We start from the raw sequence: 18,081 nt of genomic DNA, 5'->3' as shown, positions 1-18,081 counted from the left end.
GTGAATCCTCTGGAAGGACCAATGTCTTCCCATGGAGAGGGAAATTATCATTTACGTCAAGTGCTTACCACACCATCTGGCATGTAGTAAGCTCTTACTGTTTACTATTTTGTTAATGTTATTCATCATTATCAGTACCTGTGTGCCTTCACCTCTCCCAACCTCAGTCCTCTTATCCGTAAGATAGATACAATATCATTTATAAAATAAGGTTAACAGCACCTGTCCTGCCTACCTCCTAGAAATGTTTAAGGATCTGATTAAATTTGAACATGATTCCTAAGATGTATAATTATTCCTTGAATGGCTAGTGCCTTCTACATAGTAGGAAATCAATAAATATTTAGGAAAAGTAAAAAGGAAAGTGGGAAGGAAAGGAGGGAGGGAGGACAGAAGAGAGGGGAAGGAATTATTATCACAACAGTTAAGAGCTGGTTTAATTTCTTTTATTTAAATGATTCTTAGATTTAGATCCTTATTTACCTATAAAGCATTTACTTAACCTCTCTTAAATTCAGTTTTTCCATCGATGAACTGCAGCTATTTTTAATATCCCTTACCCTTTTTAATAAATGAAACAATAAACATAAAATGCTTACTTATCACAGTAACTGAACGACAGAACATGATAATATAACACATTTTTTACACAGTGTTGAACTTTGCCCTAAAGTGTTTTCCATTTATTTCCTTGGTTTTGTTTCACTAAGGTGTTTACCAATTTGCTTGCAAGATACAGTCTGCTTCGTTTAAAAAAAAAAAAAGGAAAAAAAGAATGAATAAAAATCATATAGTTTGTTTTTGCAGGGACAGGAAGAGAGAGAACTTACCACGTCCTCAACTTTTAAACCTATTCTTTAATGTGGCTCTGAACTCTAACTTCTAAGAAGAGAAGAATGAATTCCCCTTTATTGGAAGAACATCTACTGTTCTAATTTATCAGGCTGTTTTATGCCACTTCCCTTTTCATTATACAGATCTGCCACAGCTGCATTTATTCTAATAAAGCCAAAAAATTTATACTAATTCCCTTCAGGTTTTCCATAATTCCAATGAGGTAACAGAAACAAATAAAACTAAGCAGTCATTGAAATGTTCTCATGAAGTCATACTAGGCACACAAACAGGATCAGGAAGCCATAGCTTCAGGGATGATGATGGAGACCATGTTTCAATTCATAGAAAAATATCCACAAAGCAGATGGCTAAGAATCCATCATCCCTTTATCCCTTATACAACATATTGTTGCATCTTTATGACAAGACTGACTTCAAGCATGGAAATGCATGAAACTGCTTCCAATCAAATCTGTAAATAATTGCTGAGCTCACATTATGAGAACCATAATGGATATTACTTAACTTGCAACATAGCTATGAAAACATCATCTGGTAACAATTAGACTCAGTGGCTTTTCACCATTTCTTAGGATACCACCTCATGAAAGATACATGTTCAAATACATGCATGATAAACATATTCCACAAAACAATAATAACAATGATAACAATAAAACCTAGAGCACTTCTATATCCCCAATCCTACAACGAGAGATGGCGATCTGTAAACATTTATTGAATGAATAAATAAATATGTCGCGTGAATTGGTTTGACTCAGTGATTTCTAGTGTCCCCTCTACAGTAGAAAATGGACCAATCTGAGGATTGTTAATACTAAATGCTGGGCAGAGACAGTAGTACACACGGGGAAAAACATCAACAACAAAAATGTATAGATCGGGGATGCCAGGTAGACTTCTAAAGAAATCTCTCTTCAGAGTTTAGACAAACCTTTCCCATCTATGATCTCCACCTCATTATTATACACCTCATAAGTACCAGATGTAGGGCAGAGCAGGCCAGTTGGAATTCTCTTTAGTCTCCCATAAGCTCATGAGTACCAATCAAGGATCCTCTAGGAAGATCCTACTTCGGAGGGATGGCATCTGGGGACTGATACTTCTCGCCACACACATAGTCATCCTATGATTAAAACAAGGACTCTACCAAAGTCTATATCACCTCCCTTGCTGCCACCATAATAGGAAAAGCTAAATGAAAACAAAGACCATGACTTAATGTGAGAAGTGAGCCTGATAAATTATGATTCCCGTGAACTTCCAGGGCCTTCAGGGAATTTGCCACAGCAAGAGCATCATTGTTGTGAAAGCAATAATCAAATATAGATCATTTATGATAGGCAGAGTTTTGTTTTGCTTACTGATAATGTTGGAGCCACTAAAACATTAATAAATTAATGAATTATGTAACACTCCTTATAAAGCCTTTTAATCTCATATTCAAATAAGTTCCTTATAAAGTTATATAATACATACACTTTTCTATAAAACCAGCAGTGGAGCACTCAACTGGGTGTCAGAAACCAAGAAACTATATATGTACACATGCACTCTGTGTATCTATATATGGTATGTGTGTCTGTATGTATCCACCTACCTACTTTATCTATTATTTATCTATCTACACACACACAGAGCCCCTGCGCAATTAACTAGCACAATGTTCCACTCTATAATACATTTCAATTTTATTTAGGAATAAAAGAGTTCATTTGGACTCCAATTTACAGTGTTCATTTCTAAGCTATGCATCAAGAGTAACAACAAAATTCTTTTTTTTTTTCTTTCTGAAGTTGGAAACGGGGAGGCAGTCAGACAGACTCCCGCATGCGCCCAACCAGGATCCACCTGGCACGCCCACCATGGGGCAATGCTCTGCCCATCTGGGGCATCGCTCTGTTGCAACCAGAGACATTCTAGCGCCTGAGGCAGAGGCCACAGAGCCATCCTCAGAGCCCAGGCCAACTTTGTTCCAATGGAGCCCTGGCTGAAGGAGGGGAAGAGAAAGACAGAGAGGAAGGAGAGGGGGAGGGGTGGAGAAGCAGATGGGTGCTTCTCCTGTGTGCCCTGGCCAGGAATCAAACCCGGGACTCCTGCACACCAGGCCAATGCTCTACCACTGAGCCAACCGGCCAGGGCTGGAACAACAAATTCTTTAAAGTACACTTAATGAGTACAAAAAAATATAAATATATTGATTATGTAAAATTATAAAATATATTTGACTCACTATATCCAAATGATTATTCTAAAGCATGAATGCAAAATGCAATCGTGTTAGCCTCCTGAACAAACTATTCCGTTGTCCTAAAGATGAAGTCCAGTTCTCTCAATATGGCTCTTTAATAAGGCTTTTTATCTTCATGATCTGACCTTTTCCTACTTATTAGTTGAAAGCCCATTTTACTGGTTCCCTAAACTGTTTGCTCCAGTCTTATCTATAGCTCTTTGAGCCTGTCATTCTCTCTCTTACTTTTGGATCTTTGAACATGACATTCTGTCTGTCTAGAACATTTTCTACCTCAGTTACCCAGTTTATTTATTTATTTATTTTTAAGTGAAAGGAGGGAAGATAGACAGATTCCCACGTGCACCTGGACTGGGGTCCACCCGGCAACCCCCATCTGGGACCGATGCTTGAATCAACTGAGCCATCCTCAGTGCCCAGGGCTGATGCTTAAACCAGTCAAGCCACTGGCTGAAAGAGAGGAAGAAAGAGAGAAGGGGGAGAAGGAGAGGAAGAGAAGGAGATGGTCACTTCTTCTGTGTGCCTTGACTAGGGACCAAACCCAGGATGTCCATATGCTGGGCCAATGCTCTATCCACTGAGCCAACCAGCCAGGCCTCAGTTCACCAGTTTAATCTTGTTTCTTTTTTAAGTCTCAGATTAGACTCACTTCTGGCAAACCTTTCTGTTCGAGTTGGGTGCCCTTTCTCTGTCCTCCACTGGCATCATATAGACTTATCGCTGTCTGGCCTTAATGTCTGTCAACTTGTCTACAACCCCCACTAGACTCTAAGCTCCTTGAAGGTAAAGGCCATGTTTTGATCACTATTATAGTCTCAGCACCTAGTGCTTGGCTCATAGCAAGTGCAATAAATATAAATTATATGGGAACAAGGAGCCAGATTAACACCAGCTGTGAGTAGTATCTATGCGAACTATCAGGTAAGTGTGAGTTAACTCTGATCTAAATTTAATTTATATTAAAAGTGCCTTAGGCTCTGGTCACTATATCTAGATTCAAAGCCCAGCTCAGAACCTGCTTACTTACCTACAAAGAATTCCTATCCCACATCTCTTGACTGAAAACATTCTCAATTGGCCACACTTGACAATGCATTACTTGGCTTCCAGGAGAATACCCACCTCTGGTGTCTCCTCAGAGAAAGCTTGCAGAATGTCCGTCTGCCTGGTGTAGTTGCCATTTGCGTCCTGCAGACCTTGCAGAATGCGCTCCCGCAGGACCAGCACTGACACTCGGAGCTGGTGCCAGAGCAGCTGCACCGCGTGGATGTCCACAATCACATTGACAGAGTAGGACAGCAGCTTCAGGGAGAATTCAGTCTCGAGGAGGGCATGGATTTGTTCAACGTGATCAGAAATATCTTCGCAAATGTCCTGCAGGGGGAAAACAAGGAAAAATATGATGACTATTTTGCCTTATCTTAGGAAAGCAGCAGTAAAAAAATAAAAGAAAAAGAAAAAAGTAAAGGTCACTCCTTCAACTGACACTACTTAGTAGGGCCAACAAGTCAGGTGAGCACATGTTAGATAGCTGGCCATTGTTTTCATTCAGATATATAGTTGCCATATTTCTGGGCACTGGGCCTTTTAAGCACACAGATAAGTTGATCTTTTTCTAAACCACAAAAATTCTATTCTTTTAGGTGCCAAAATTGAAAGTTCAGCCAAGGTGAAAAGTCATATCACAAAGCCATTCTCTGTTCTCTTTATTTATTGTTTGTGATTCCAGCAAGTGAGCTGATAGCTCTTCTTTTTGCCAGAGGCGGGCTCCTCTGAGCACACAATATTTCAGGATAGAAGTATCACCCAGATATCCAGCATGAAGAAAGATGGGCTAGAATCTGTTTCATAGAAACTCCCAACCATCCTCAATGAACCATAGGGTCTTTATTTTTTTTTTAAGATTTTATTTATTAATTATAGAGAGGGGAGAGAGAAAGAGAAGGGGGAAGAGCAAGAAGCATCAACCCCCATATGTGCCTTGACCAGGCAAGCCCAGGGTTTTGAACTGGCGACCTTAGCATTTCCAGGTCGACGCTTTATCCACTGTGCCACCACAGGTCAGGCTGAACCATAGGGTCTTTGATGTAAGGAACAATTGTCACATTATCACAATTTAATTCTTAAATTTATAATGGATATCTAAAGTTCATCTCACACTTAGCAAGCAGAATCACTCTTAAGAAGGAATGCCAAAGAAACCCCAAAGATGCAGAGGACAAAATATAGTCTTTTGTTTGAAGACCTAGACAATTTTAACAAAGACATAACAAAAATCAAGTTTTCAATCTCCCTCACAAACACTAGTAGGAATACAGATTTGGGGGCACTTGTCCTTAAAGTTCTCAAATTTCCACTGTGCCCTCAGAAGCCAGCAATGTGAAGTAGCATCAATAGTTATGTTTACTACTTGAGCAATTTGATTCCTTAAGCATTAAAACGATACAGATATCAGCTAAAACTGCTCAGTTACCCATTTTTAGTGGTGATAGTGTTTTTTCTTTTATAGATCTTTTATTTATAATTTTTTGGTAAGGCTAACATTTGAAGATAGCATTTGAGTCCTGAGCACTATGATGAGCATGAAAACAGTCATTCTGTTGGAGACATAGCCTTCAGATTCCATATAATTCAATTTCATGTTTTCAAATAACTGAAATGTACCCTTTATTTAACAATGTATAAAAATAGGCCAAAAAGTCTATTGAAGAATGATGGAGAGTTGTGCTGAATTTTGAATAATAATTATTGTACAAATGTAATAAATGCTTCAATATTAGTTCTTGAAACCTAAGAATCAACTAGTGACAGTGATACAAATTGGTAATAATAAAAACTTGAAACAGATTAAAAGTTTAAACAAAATAGACTTTAGAGTCCTACTTAGGGAAAGTTCTTACAAATATGGCCCGTGAACACATGTAGTCCAAAAAAGATTCAAAGCCAAAATTATTCAATATATTACCATATTAATCAGCACATGGGAACCAATCGTAGCCATATTAGTTATCTCTGCTGGCCTTCAGCACAAAAAAAAAGCAGGCCTCTAACTACTATCATCAGGTATTCTATACTGCCTGGGGTCTCAGCTAATGCAAGCTGAGACCATCTACTCCATTTATCTCCCACATCTCTATTCCTGATACCTCAACCACCTCCAAGCACACATCCTGCATCCTTAGCCTTCTTAGGAGGCTCATTTCTGTGTAGTACAATGTTGCCTTGGAAAAATCCCTTTTTCCCACAACTGACTACTTCCAAATTCTCTGTACTTTTCTGACTAATATCCCCATTCATTGTAAAAACATCCCTTAACTTCTTCATAGAAAAAAATATGTGAATGATTATATTATCTACTTCCTGGTCTTCCCGAACGCTGACTTTGCCCAAGGACCTTGCTTTCGCTGTTTCCATCCCTGGGGGGGCTGCCTCTTAGCCCAGGCCTAGGCTGAGAGATGGAGGAGAAGGCCTGGTGGTGGCAGGGCAGACCTCAGGGCTCCTCTGCTCTCCCAGATCTCTACTGCTTTGCCTCATACTACAGTAATTCCCTTCTTTTCTAGCAGGTGCCTACGGTCTACTAAAGCTTTAGCTACTTAAAATTTCCCATGATTCCACATGGGTTTTATTCATTCTCTTATATTTTTTTCTTCTGAGAAAAAAATATTCTCCAGCAAGCTCATTTAGATAACTAAATCAAGAGATGTCTCACAGGCTAAGGAACTTTTAATTATATATTGAAGATACTTTTAAAATGTCCTTCAAACAATATATTTTTTTGACACTCAAATTGTCCCTAGCCCAACTCATAATTATGAAGGATAAAAAGATGATGTCTGCCTGACCAAGTGGTGGTGCAGTGGATAGAGCATCAGCCTTGGACACAGAGGACCCAGGTTGAAACCCGAAGGTTGCCGGCTTGAGTGAGGGCTCACAAGCTTGAGCAAGGGGTCACTGGCTCGATTGGAGCCCCTCAGTCAAGGCACATATGAGAAAGCAGTCAATGAACAACTAAGATGCTGCAACTATGAGTTGATGCTTTTCAACTTCCTTTCTGTCTGTCTGTCCCTATCTGTCCCTCTCTCTGTCTCTGTCTCACACACACACAAAAAGACAATATCTTTAGAGATTAATTAAGTACAAGCATTTGTTTTGTCAGCAAATGCCCTGAGTACCTGCTCTGTACTGATCCATGTGCTGGGGTACAGAAAGGTGTATAATTCCAGAGCCTTGCCCCTGGAGTGTCCCGACTGCTAGGAGGAAGGGAGGGGTGGAAACAAAAATTACAGTCAGAAGGGTAAGTGTCCGCAGAGGGCACACAGATGAGAAGGAAATAGCTGTGCTCATGGGGGTACAGAGCAAAGGGAGAACACTTTTCTAAGTAAGTGAATTTTAGGTCTTGTGGGAGACAGCCAGGAGGATGAGGCAAGGAAAGCATTTGGGGAGTAGCCAGTGTCAGTGTGGTCTCCATAATTATGGACCTGGGGTTTGGCACCAATTCCTTAGGCACACATATCACACAGAATCCACACACAAAAAAAATGATTTCACCAAAATTTAAAATGTTTGTTTTACAAAAGATATTTTTAGGCAAATGAAAAATAAACTACAGACTAGGAAAACATATTTGCAAATCACATCTCTAACAAAAGGATGCATGAGTGGTACCTTGAGATATGAACAGACCAACATACAAATTTTTTAAGATATGAACTGTGATTCGGTTCATATTTTTGATCGAGATCCGAGAGAAATTCCGAGATACGAGTCATGATTTGGGAAGCTGCCACTAGTTGGCACGTTGGTGCACAGGTACAGTATCAGAAGTTTGATATACGAGTTGACTGACTTACGAGCTTGGTTACAGAACGAATTAAATTCGAATCTCAAGGTACCACTGTATATCCAGAATGTGCTCTCAAAACTCAACAACAATGAGAAACCAACCAACTCAATCATAAAATAGGTGAAAGACTTGAACAAAAAAGTCTAGGAGGATATAATGATGGCAAATATGCACATTAAAAAATATGTTCAGTTTCATCATTAGCCATTAGGGAAATGCAAATTAAAACCACAATAGGATACCATGTACATACACCTATTAGAATGACTAGAATAAAATATTATCAAGTGCTAACAAGTTTCAGAGCAATTGGAACTCTCCTACACTGCTGGTGTGAATGCAAAATGATGCGTCACTATGGAAACAGTTTAGCAGTTTCTTATGAAGTTGGACGTACACTTACAAAATGACCCAACAATTCTACTCATGGGTGTTTATACTAAAGAAATGAAAGCTTAGGTATACACAAAAATGCAAAGAAGCTCTGCTCATAAACACAAAACAAAAATGTCTTCCAGTGGGTAAATGAATAAACTATGGAACATCTATTCACTACACAATCTCAAAAGGTTCCACAGTGTATATTTCCACTTATATGACATTCTCAAAAGACAAAACCGTAGCCATGAATAATAGATAAGTGGTTTCCAGGGACTGAGGGTGGGGAGCACATGACTATTGAATGACAGCATGAGTGAGTTTTTTGAGGCAATGGAATTGTTCTGTATCCTGATTGTGGAGGTGGTTATACAAATCTACACATGGGTTAAAATTTGTAGAACTGTACACCAAAAAAGAAAGCTAATTTTTATGTATGCTAATTTTAAAAATAACAACAGAAAACAAAATCAATGTATAGTCTCTTATTAAGATGCATATAAACACTTGTTTTGGATTGCACATTCCCTTCAGATTCTTGGAATTACAAGTAACATAAGGTCATGGCACTACAATTGTCAGCCCTCATTCTATAGCTTCCACGTGATTTTCAAGTAAGTATAAAAGAAAATGTGGTTAATCTGGAGCCCATATCAAAGTGCAACAAAGCAAGTAAAAATGGTTAACAATCTATTTTCAGAGTGATGTCACAGAAATGATGGCGTGAACAGCACGGCCAACAGATCTCCCCAAAATTTCAACAAATTCATCAACCAGAGACAGAAAAATCTATACTTGGAGCATCCGGGAGTTCCACACACTGAAGATGAAGGGGCTGCTTTCACTTGGAACTAAGAGTCAGGAGGACGCTGAGGGTGCGGAGGAAGCAAACTGTGACACAGACGTTCGTTCAAGCCGAGGAGAGAGTGTACCTGTGTGCTATCAACAAGATCACCCTCAGATGCCATTAAGAAAAAGGAAATCAAATATCATGGATACAAAAGATAGAAAAGTAACACAGATAGATGTGGAAAAATCTATGGAGAAAAAAATTTAATATATTGGAAAACTTGGAGCTAAATGACAGAGAATTTAAAATAGAAATCTTAAAAATACTTCAGAGATATACAAGAAAACACAGAAAGGCAATTTAGGGAGCTCAGAAAACAACTCAATGAACACAAAGAATATATTACAAAGGAAATTGAAATTATAAAAACAAATCAAACAGAGATGAAAAACTCAATTCACGAGCTGAAAAATGAGGTAACAAGCTTAGCTATTAGGACAGGCCAGATAGAAGAGAGGATTAGTGAAATAGAAGACAAACAACTCAAGGCACAACAGAGAGAAGAAGAAAGATACTCAAAAATTAAAACAAATAAGAAAGCCCTACAGGAATTGTCTGACTCCATCAAAAAGAATAACATAAGAATAATAGGTATATCAGAGGGAGAAGAGAGAAAATGGAATGGAGAATATATTCAAACAAATAATGGATGAGAACTTCCCGAGCCTGTGGAAAGGACTAGAGCCTCAAATTCAAGAAGCAAACAGAACACCAAGCTTTCTTAACCACAACAAACCTACTCCAAGGCACATCATAATGAAGATGACACAAACCAACAACAAAGAAAAAATTCTCAAGGCAGCCAGGGAAAAGAAGAATACAACATATAAAGGAAGGCCTATTAGATTATCATCAGATTTCTCAGCAGAAACTCTACAAGCTAGAAGAGAGTGGACCCCAATATTTAAAGCCTTGAAGGAGAGGAACTTTAAGCCAAGAATATTATACCCATCAAAGCTATCATTCAAGTAAGAAGGAGAAATAAAAACATTCACAGATACAAAAAAGAGGAGGAAATTTATCATCAAAAAGCCCCCACTCCAGGAAATACTGAAGGGGGTTTTCCAACCAGATTCAAAGAACAAAACAAAACCACAAGTATCAGCTCCACCAAGAACACAATAAAATGAAATGTAAACTGTAGCAACAAAAACAAAAAAAAGGAGGAGAGAGCAAAGATTAATAATAGCAAAGGACGATGAAGCACAGAAACACTCATAAGATATGGTAAGTACCCTTTTCATTATTTAATGGTACCCACACTTGAAAAAACCACCACAGAAGCACATGACTTTAAAAAGATAGCAACAAAAGAGAGAAGTATGGAATACAAACAAACAAAAACAAATGATAGAAAAACAAAAGAGAAAAATCAAACAAGATACAAAACTAACAGAAAGCAATTTATAAAATGGCAATAGGGAACCCACAAGTGTCAATAATTACATTAAATGTAAATGGATTAAACTTACCAATAAAAAGAGACAGAGTAGCAGAATGGATTAAAAAAGAAAATCCAACTATATGCTGCCTACAAGAAACACATCTAAGCAACAAGGATAAAAAGAAATTCAAAGTGAAAGGCTGGAAAACAATATTCCAAGCAAATAACATCCAAAAAAAGCAGGAGTAGCAATACTCATATCTAATAATGCTGACTACAAGACAGAAAAAGTACTCAGAGACAAAAATGGTCATTTCATAATGATTAAGGGGATGCTGAATCAAAAAAAGACATAATAATCCTTAATATATATGCACCAAACCAAGGAGCACCAAAATATATAAGACAGCTACTTATTGACCTAAAAACAAAAACTGACAAAAATACAATCATACTTGGAGACCTCAATACACCGCTGATGGCTCTAGATCGGTCATCCAAACAGAGAATCAATAAAGATATGTTGGCCTTAAACGAAATACTGGAGCACCTGGATATGATAGACATCTACAGAACACTTCATCCCAAAGCAACAGAGTATACATTTTTCTCTAGTGTACATGGAACATTTTCAAGAATTGACCATATGTTAGGCCACAAAGATAACATCAGCAAATTCAGAAAAATTGAAATTATACCAAGCATATTCTCTGATCATAAAGCCTTGAAACTAGAATTCAACTGCAAAATAGAGGGAAAAAAACTCACAAAAATGTGGAAACTAAACAACAGACTTTTAAAAAATGAATGGGTCAAGGAAGAAATAAGCACAGAGATCAAAAGATATAAACAGACAAATGAAAATGACAATATGACATATCAGAATCTATGGGATGCAGCAAAAGCAGTAATAAGAGGGAAGTTCATATCACTTCAGGCCTATATGAACAAACAACAGAGAGCCCAAGTGAACCACTTAACTTCACACCTTAAGGAACTAGAAAAAGAAGAACAAAGACAACCCAAAACCAGCCGAAGAGGCCCTGGCTGGTTTGCCTAGTGGTAGAGCGTTGGCCTGGCGTGTGGGAGTCCCAGGTTTGATTCCCAGCCAAGGCACACAGGAGAAGTGCCCATCTGCTTCTCCACCCCTCCCCCTCTCCTTCCTCTCTGTCTCTCTCCTCCTTCCCGCAGCCAAGGCTCCATTGGAGCAAAGTTGGCCTGGGCGCTGAGGATGGCTCTGTGGCCTCTGCCTCAGACACTAGAATGATTGTGGCAGAGCGATGCCCCGGATGGGCAGAGCATTGCCCCCTGGTCGGCATGCCAGGTGGATCCTGATTGGGCACATGCGAGAGTCTGTCTGACTGCCTCCCTGTTTCCAACTTCGAAAAAATACACACACAAAAAAAACCAACCCAAAGCCCTGGCTGGTTGGCTCAGCGGTAGAGCGTTGGCCTAGCGTGCGGAGGACCCGGGTTCGATTCCCGGCCAGGGCACACAGGAGAAGCGCCCATTTGCTTCTCCACCCCTCTGCTGCGCCTTCCTCTCTGTCTCTCTCTTCCCCTCCCACAGCCAAGGCTCCATTGGAGCAAAGATGGCCCGGGCGCTGGTGATGGCTCTGTGGCCTCTGCCTCAGGTGCTAGAGTGGCTCTGGTCACAACATGGCGATGCCCAGGATGGGCAGAGCATCGCCCCCTGGTGGGCAGAGCGTCGCCCCATGGTGGGCGTGCCGGGTGGATCCCAGTCGGGCACATGCGGGAGTCTGTCTGACTGTCTCTCCCTGTTTCCAGCTTCAGAAAAATGAAAAACAAACAAACAAACAAACAAAAAAAACAACCCAGCCGAAGAAAGGAAATAATAAAAATCAGAGCAGAAATAAATGAAATAGAGAACAGAAAAACTATAGAAAAAATTAATAAAACAAGGAGCTGGTTCTTTGAAAAGATCAATAAAATTGACAAACCCTTGGCAAGACTCACCAAGGAAAAAAGAGAAAGGACTCATATAAACAAAATCCAAAATGAAAGAGGAGAAATCACCACAGACATCATAGATATACAAAGAATTATTGTAGAATACTATGAAAAACTATATGCCACCAAATTCAACAATCTATTGATAGAAGAAATGGATAAATTCCTAGAACCATACAACCTTCCTAGACTGAGTCATGAAGAAGCAGAAAGCTTAAACAGACCAATTAGCAGGGAGGAAATAGAAAAAACTATTAAAAACCTCCCCAAAAATAAAAGTCCAGGTCCAGACGGTTATACTAGTGAATTCTATCAAACATTCAAAGAAGACTCGGTTCCTATTCTACTCAAAGTCTTCCAAAAAATTGAAGAAGAAGCATTACTTCCAAACACATTTTATGAGGCCAACATAACCCTCATACTGAAACCTGGCAAGGACAGCACAAAAAAAGAAAACTACAGACCAATATCTCTAATGAATACAGATGCTAAAATACTAAACAAAATACTGGCAAATCAAATACAACAACATATTAAAAAAATAATACATCATGATCAAATGGGATTCATCCCAGAATCTCAAGGATGGTTCAACATACGCAAAACGGTTAATGTAATACACCATATCAACAAAACAAAGAACAAAAACCACATGATCTTATCAATAGATGCAGAAAAGGCATTCAATAAAATACAACACAACTTTATGTTTAAGACACTCAACAAAATGGGTATAGAAGGAAAATATCTCAACACAATAAAGGCCATATATGATAAACCATCAGTCAACATCATATTAAGTGGCATAAAACTGAGGACTTTCTACCTTAAATCAGGAACACGACAGGGTTGTCCACTCTCTCTACTCTTATTTAACGTGGTGCTAGAAGTTCTGGCCAGAGCAATCAGACAAGATAAAGAAATAAAAGGCATCCATATTGGAAAAGAAGAAGTAAAAGTATCACTTTTTGCAGATGATATGATCCTATACATTGAAAACCTGAAAGACTCCACAAAAAGATTACTAGAAACAATAAACCAATACAGTAAGGTCGCAGGATACAAAATTAACATACAAAAGTCCATAGCCTTTGTATATGCCAACAATGAAATATTAGAAAACGAACTCAAAAAAATTATCCCCTTCATGATTGCAACAACAACAACAAAAATACCTACGAATAAACATAACAAAGAATGTAAAGGACCTATATAACGAAAACTACAAAGCATTGTTAAAAGAAATTGAAAAAGACACAATGAGATTGAAAAATATTCCTTGTTCTTGGATAGGAAGAATAAATATAATCAAAATGGCCATATTACCCAAAGCAATATATAAATTTAATGCAATTCCTATCAAAATTCCTATGACATTTTTTAAAGAAATGGAACAAAAAATCATCAGATTTATATGGAACTATAAAAAACCCCGAATAGCCAAAGCAATCCTAAAGAAAAAGAATGAAGCTGGGGGCATTACAATACCTGACTTCAAACTATATTATAGGGCCACGACAATCAAAACAGCATGGTATTGGCAGAAAAATAGACACTCAGACCAATGGAACAGAATAGAAAGTTCAGAAATAAAACCACATATATATGGTCAAATAATTTTTGATAAAGAGGCCAACAACACATAATGGAGAAAAGAAAGCCTCTTCAACAAATGGTGCTGGGAAAACTGAAAAGCCACATGCAAAAGAATGAAACTCGACTACAGCTTGTCCCCGTGTACTAAAATTAATTTTAAATGGATAAAAGCCCTAAATATAAGACCTGAAACAACAAAGTACATAGAAGAAGACATAGGTACTAAACTCATGGATCTGGGTTTTAAAGAGCATTTTACGAATTTGACTCCAAAGGCAAGAGAAGTGAAGGCAAAGATAAATGAATGGGACTACATCATAATAAAAAGCTTTTGCTAAGCAAGAGAAACTGACAACAAAATAAACAGACAGCCAACTAAATGGGAAATGATATTTTCAAACAACAGCTCAGATAAGGGCCTAATATCCAAAATTTACAAAGAACTCATAAAACTCAACAACAAACAAACAAACAATCCAATAAAAAAATGGGAAGAGGACATGAACAGACACTTCTCCCAGGAAGAAATACAAATGGCCAACAGATATATGAAAAGATGTACATCTTCATTAGTTATTATAGAAATGCAAATCATAACTGCAATGAGATACCACCTCACCCCTGTTAGATTAGCTATTATCAACAAGACAGGTAATAGCAAGTGTTGGAGAGGCTGTGGAGAAAAAGGAACCCTCATACACTGTTGGTGGGACTGTAAAGTACAATAGTACAACCATTATGGGGGAAAGTATGGTGGTTCCTCAAAAACTGAAAATAGAACTACCTTATGACCCAGCAATCCCTCTACTGGGTATATACCCCCCAAACTCAGAAACATTGATACTTAAAGACACATGTAGCCCAATGTTCATTGCAGCATTGTTCACAGTGGCCAAGACATGGAAACAACCAAAAAGCCCTTCAATAGAAGACTGGATAAAGAAGATGTGGCACATATACACTATGGAATACTACACAGCCATAAGAAATGATGACATTGGATCATTTACAACAAAATGGTGGGATCTTGATAACATTATATGGAGTGAAATAAGTAAATCAGAAAAAAACAAGAACTACATGATTCCATATGTTGGTGGGACATTAAAACGAGACTAAGAAACATGGACAAGAGTGTGGTGGGTACCGGGGGCGGGGAGAGGGGGGCGTGGATGGGAAGGAGGGAGAGGGGAAGGGGGAGGGGAAGGGGCACAAAGAAAACTAGATAGAGCAATGTTTTGGTCGTTCGACCCCCGCCGGGGTCGCGACCCACAGGTTGACAACTGCTGAGATAGAGGGTGATGGAGGACAACCTGACTTTGGGCAATGGGTATGCAACATAATTGAATGACAAGATAACATGGACATGTTTTCCTTGAATATATGTACCCTGATTTATTGATGTCATCCCATTAACATTAATAAAAATTTATTTTTAAAAAATGACTATATAAGAAAAGAAAAAAAAATCTATTTTCAAAGTTGAGTAAGTGATACTGTCTATTTTCTTATTTAATTCACATACACCATAGTAGTCCCGGTAGCTTTCAGAATTACAACATAAAATTCACTTAGGACATTATGTTTCCAACTGCCCACTTCACTCAAACTTCCAGATACCTTGTGGTCTCAAAATTGCACCTGCTGCTGCCTGTCATTGAAACAGGAATCTTCTATGGTTACTGAGGTAGCGGATACAAACTCTGAGTTGGCCTGAGACTGTTTACACATAAACTCTAGCTAGATGAGTCAGTATTTTTCTTTTATAGTTGTATATTTATGTGAGAAAGGTGCCTTTTCTTTTTTTGTAAGATTGTTGCTTATTTTGTAGTTGTATCATTTGTTCTAGACAGATACAGGACCATTAAGGTAACTGTTACATATTTAACCAGCATGTTCAGTTGTCATTGGCATAGGATAGAAATAAGGGTACCCTTCCTGCTTGCCATAATAATGCCAAATGTGACCTCCTCTGCTCCTATTAATTGTCCCTGGGAGAGGATGTTTCCTGCCTCATCATGAGGCTACCATCCCTATTTTCAACCTTTCTATTTTTCAAAACATCCTGAAGATTTCCTTGTGAAACTATGTGTCTGTGGATCAACATTCTGCAGAAGCATCCCAAACCAACCACCCCAGGGCTCCTTGTGCATTTGGAAAGAAGCCTGCCTTTCCAACTTCTTCGCCCAGGTACTGAAGCAATGCTTGGAATCCCAGTTTCATGAAATACCACAAATGCAGCCCCTCCTACTTCTGTCTGCTTCTTGCTTCCCCACAGGCATCCCCAAATGAGAAAACAGAGCAAACCCTGCCAGTACCTACCACCTGACTCCACAGGCACAGACAGTCAGGGACGGCATTTCTCCCTTCAGCTACAACCCTAAATAATGTTTCTTTCTCTTCCCCTAATATAAGTTCATTGTTTTTCTCAAACACCCTTGATTTACATTTCTCTAACTGCACAACACATTCAGATGGTTTCCTTTAAAGAAAAAAAAAATTAAAGCCTCCTTTTAAAAGATAGGTCTCCTCACTCCCACTTCCTCCTTTTCCCCATCAGTTTCAGAAATCTTGAACCCTTGTCTTATCCATAGCATACCATTACATGTAGAATGAAGAGTTGTCATGTTCTAAAGACAGTAGGCAAGAGAGAAGTAAATGAGATGTAATTGTTTGTACATATTTTAGTCTGACTGCAAAATGTCATGTCATCATGACTTCTCATTTTGTTGACCTGCAGTTGTAGAGTGAATACAGGAAAGCGTCTTCCCATCTAGATGCATACCACACATTTGTGTTGTCATTAGAAAAGCTGAGGACAGATTCTTACCTAACACATGTACTTTATATTTTAAAATATAGATCAAGGAAACACCATAGTTATTTGTTTTTTAAAAACAACAACAACAACAAAAAAAAACAATCACCCTGGCCAGTTGGCTCAGCAGTAGAACATCAGCCCAGCATGTGGAAGTCCCAGGTTCAGTTCCCGGCCAGGGCACACAGGAGAAGCACCCATCTGCTTCTCCACCCCTCCCCCTCTTCTTTCTCTCTATCTCTCTCTTCTCCTCATACAGCAAGGCTCCATTGGAGCAAAAAGTTGGCCCAGGTGCTGAGGATGGCTCCATGGCCTCGGCCTCTGGCGCTAGAATGGCTCTGGCCAAAACAGAGCAACACCCCAGATGGGCAGAGCATCGCCCCCTGGTGGGCAGAGCGTCGCCCCTGGTGGGCATGCCGGGTGGATCCCGGTTGGGCGCATGAGGGAGTTTGTCTGACTGCCTCCCCGCTTCTAACTTCGGAAAAATACAAAAACAAAAAACAAAACCCATACTAAATGAACCATTTGAACTAAATCTTGCAATTTTCTACAAAAAAACTTTTTATCACAGACTGATGGATGGTCTCATGACAAGGTATTTTTGTTTTCCCAAAAGTACACTGCCCCCCTACATTTTTCATTCTTCTAGCATAGCAATTTTCAAACTTTTTCATTTCATGGCACACATAAAATAATTACTGCAGCACAACAAAAAAATATTCTTTTTGCTGATCTGACAAAATATAGGTATATTTTATCCATTTACATCAGATGGCTATTATTGTATTGGCTGTTGTTTTTGTCTTAATTTGACAATATAAGGAAAAAGAGGTCAGTGCACCTGACTGAATAGTCAGGTATTGCATGTTCTAAAAATTCTTGTGGCACCCCAGTTGAAAATCGCTGGTCTAGCAAATACACTTTCTAATTATCCTAGTTTCTTCTTTCTCATATTGAGAATGAGAGTGACGGAGTATGGTGGAAGGGAGGCGGAGACTTTTTAAGATCACCACATTCTCTCCAAAGTTTAGAAAACTCGGTGGTCATATAAATAATGGTTATCTTTTTAATTGCTAAAATTCTGAAAGTCTCAGAACTGAAATGAGATTGTCTATGTGGAGATGATTATGCTG

At 38.7% G+C, this 18,081-nt stretch overlaps 1 protein-coding gene across 4 annotated transcripts in view; it reads right to left on the bottom strand.

Moving 5' to 3' along the window:
* Window positions 1-18,081, bottom strand: part of AKAP6 (A-kinase anchoring protein 6) — a 527,287-nt gene that overhangs the window by 305,477 nt on the left and 203,729 nt on the right. For all 4 annotated transcript variants that reach the window (XM_066277686.1, XM_066277688.1, XM_066277687.1 and 1 more), the window contains exon 3: window positions 4,232-4,483. In XM_066277686.1, coding sequence (XP_066133783.1) covers window positions 4,232-4,483 — 252 coding nt within the window. The remainder of the gene's footprint in view (window positions 1-4,231; window positions 4,484-18,081) is intronic.

Source organism: Saccopteryx bilineata, chromosome 4 (assembly GCF_036850765.1).
Source record: "Saccopteryx bilineata isolate mSacBil1 chromosome 4, mSacBil1_pri_phased_curated, whole genome shotgun sequence".
Lineage (NCBI taxonomy): Eukaryota > Metazoa > Chordata > Mammalia > Chiroptera > Emballonuridae > Saccopteryx > Saccopteryx bilineata.
This window is presented reverse-complemented; position numbering and strand designations above follow the sequence as displayed.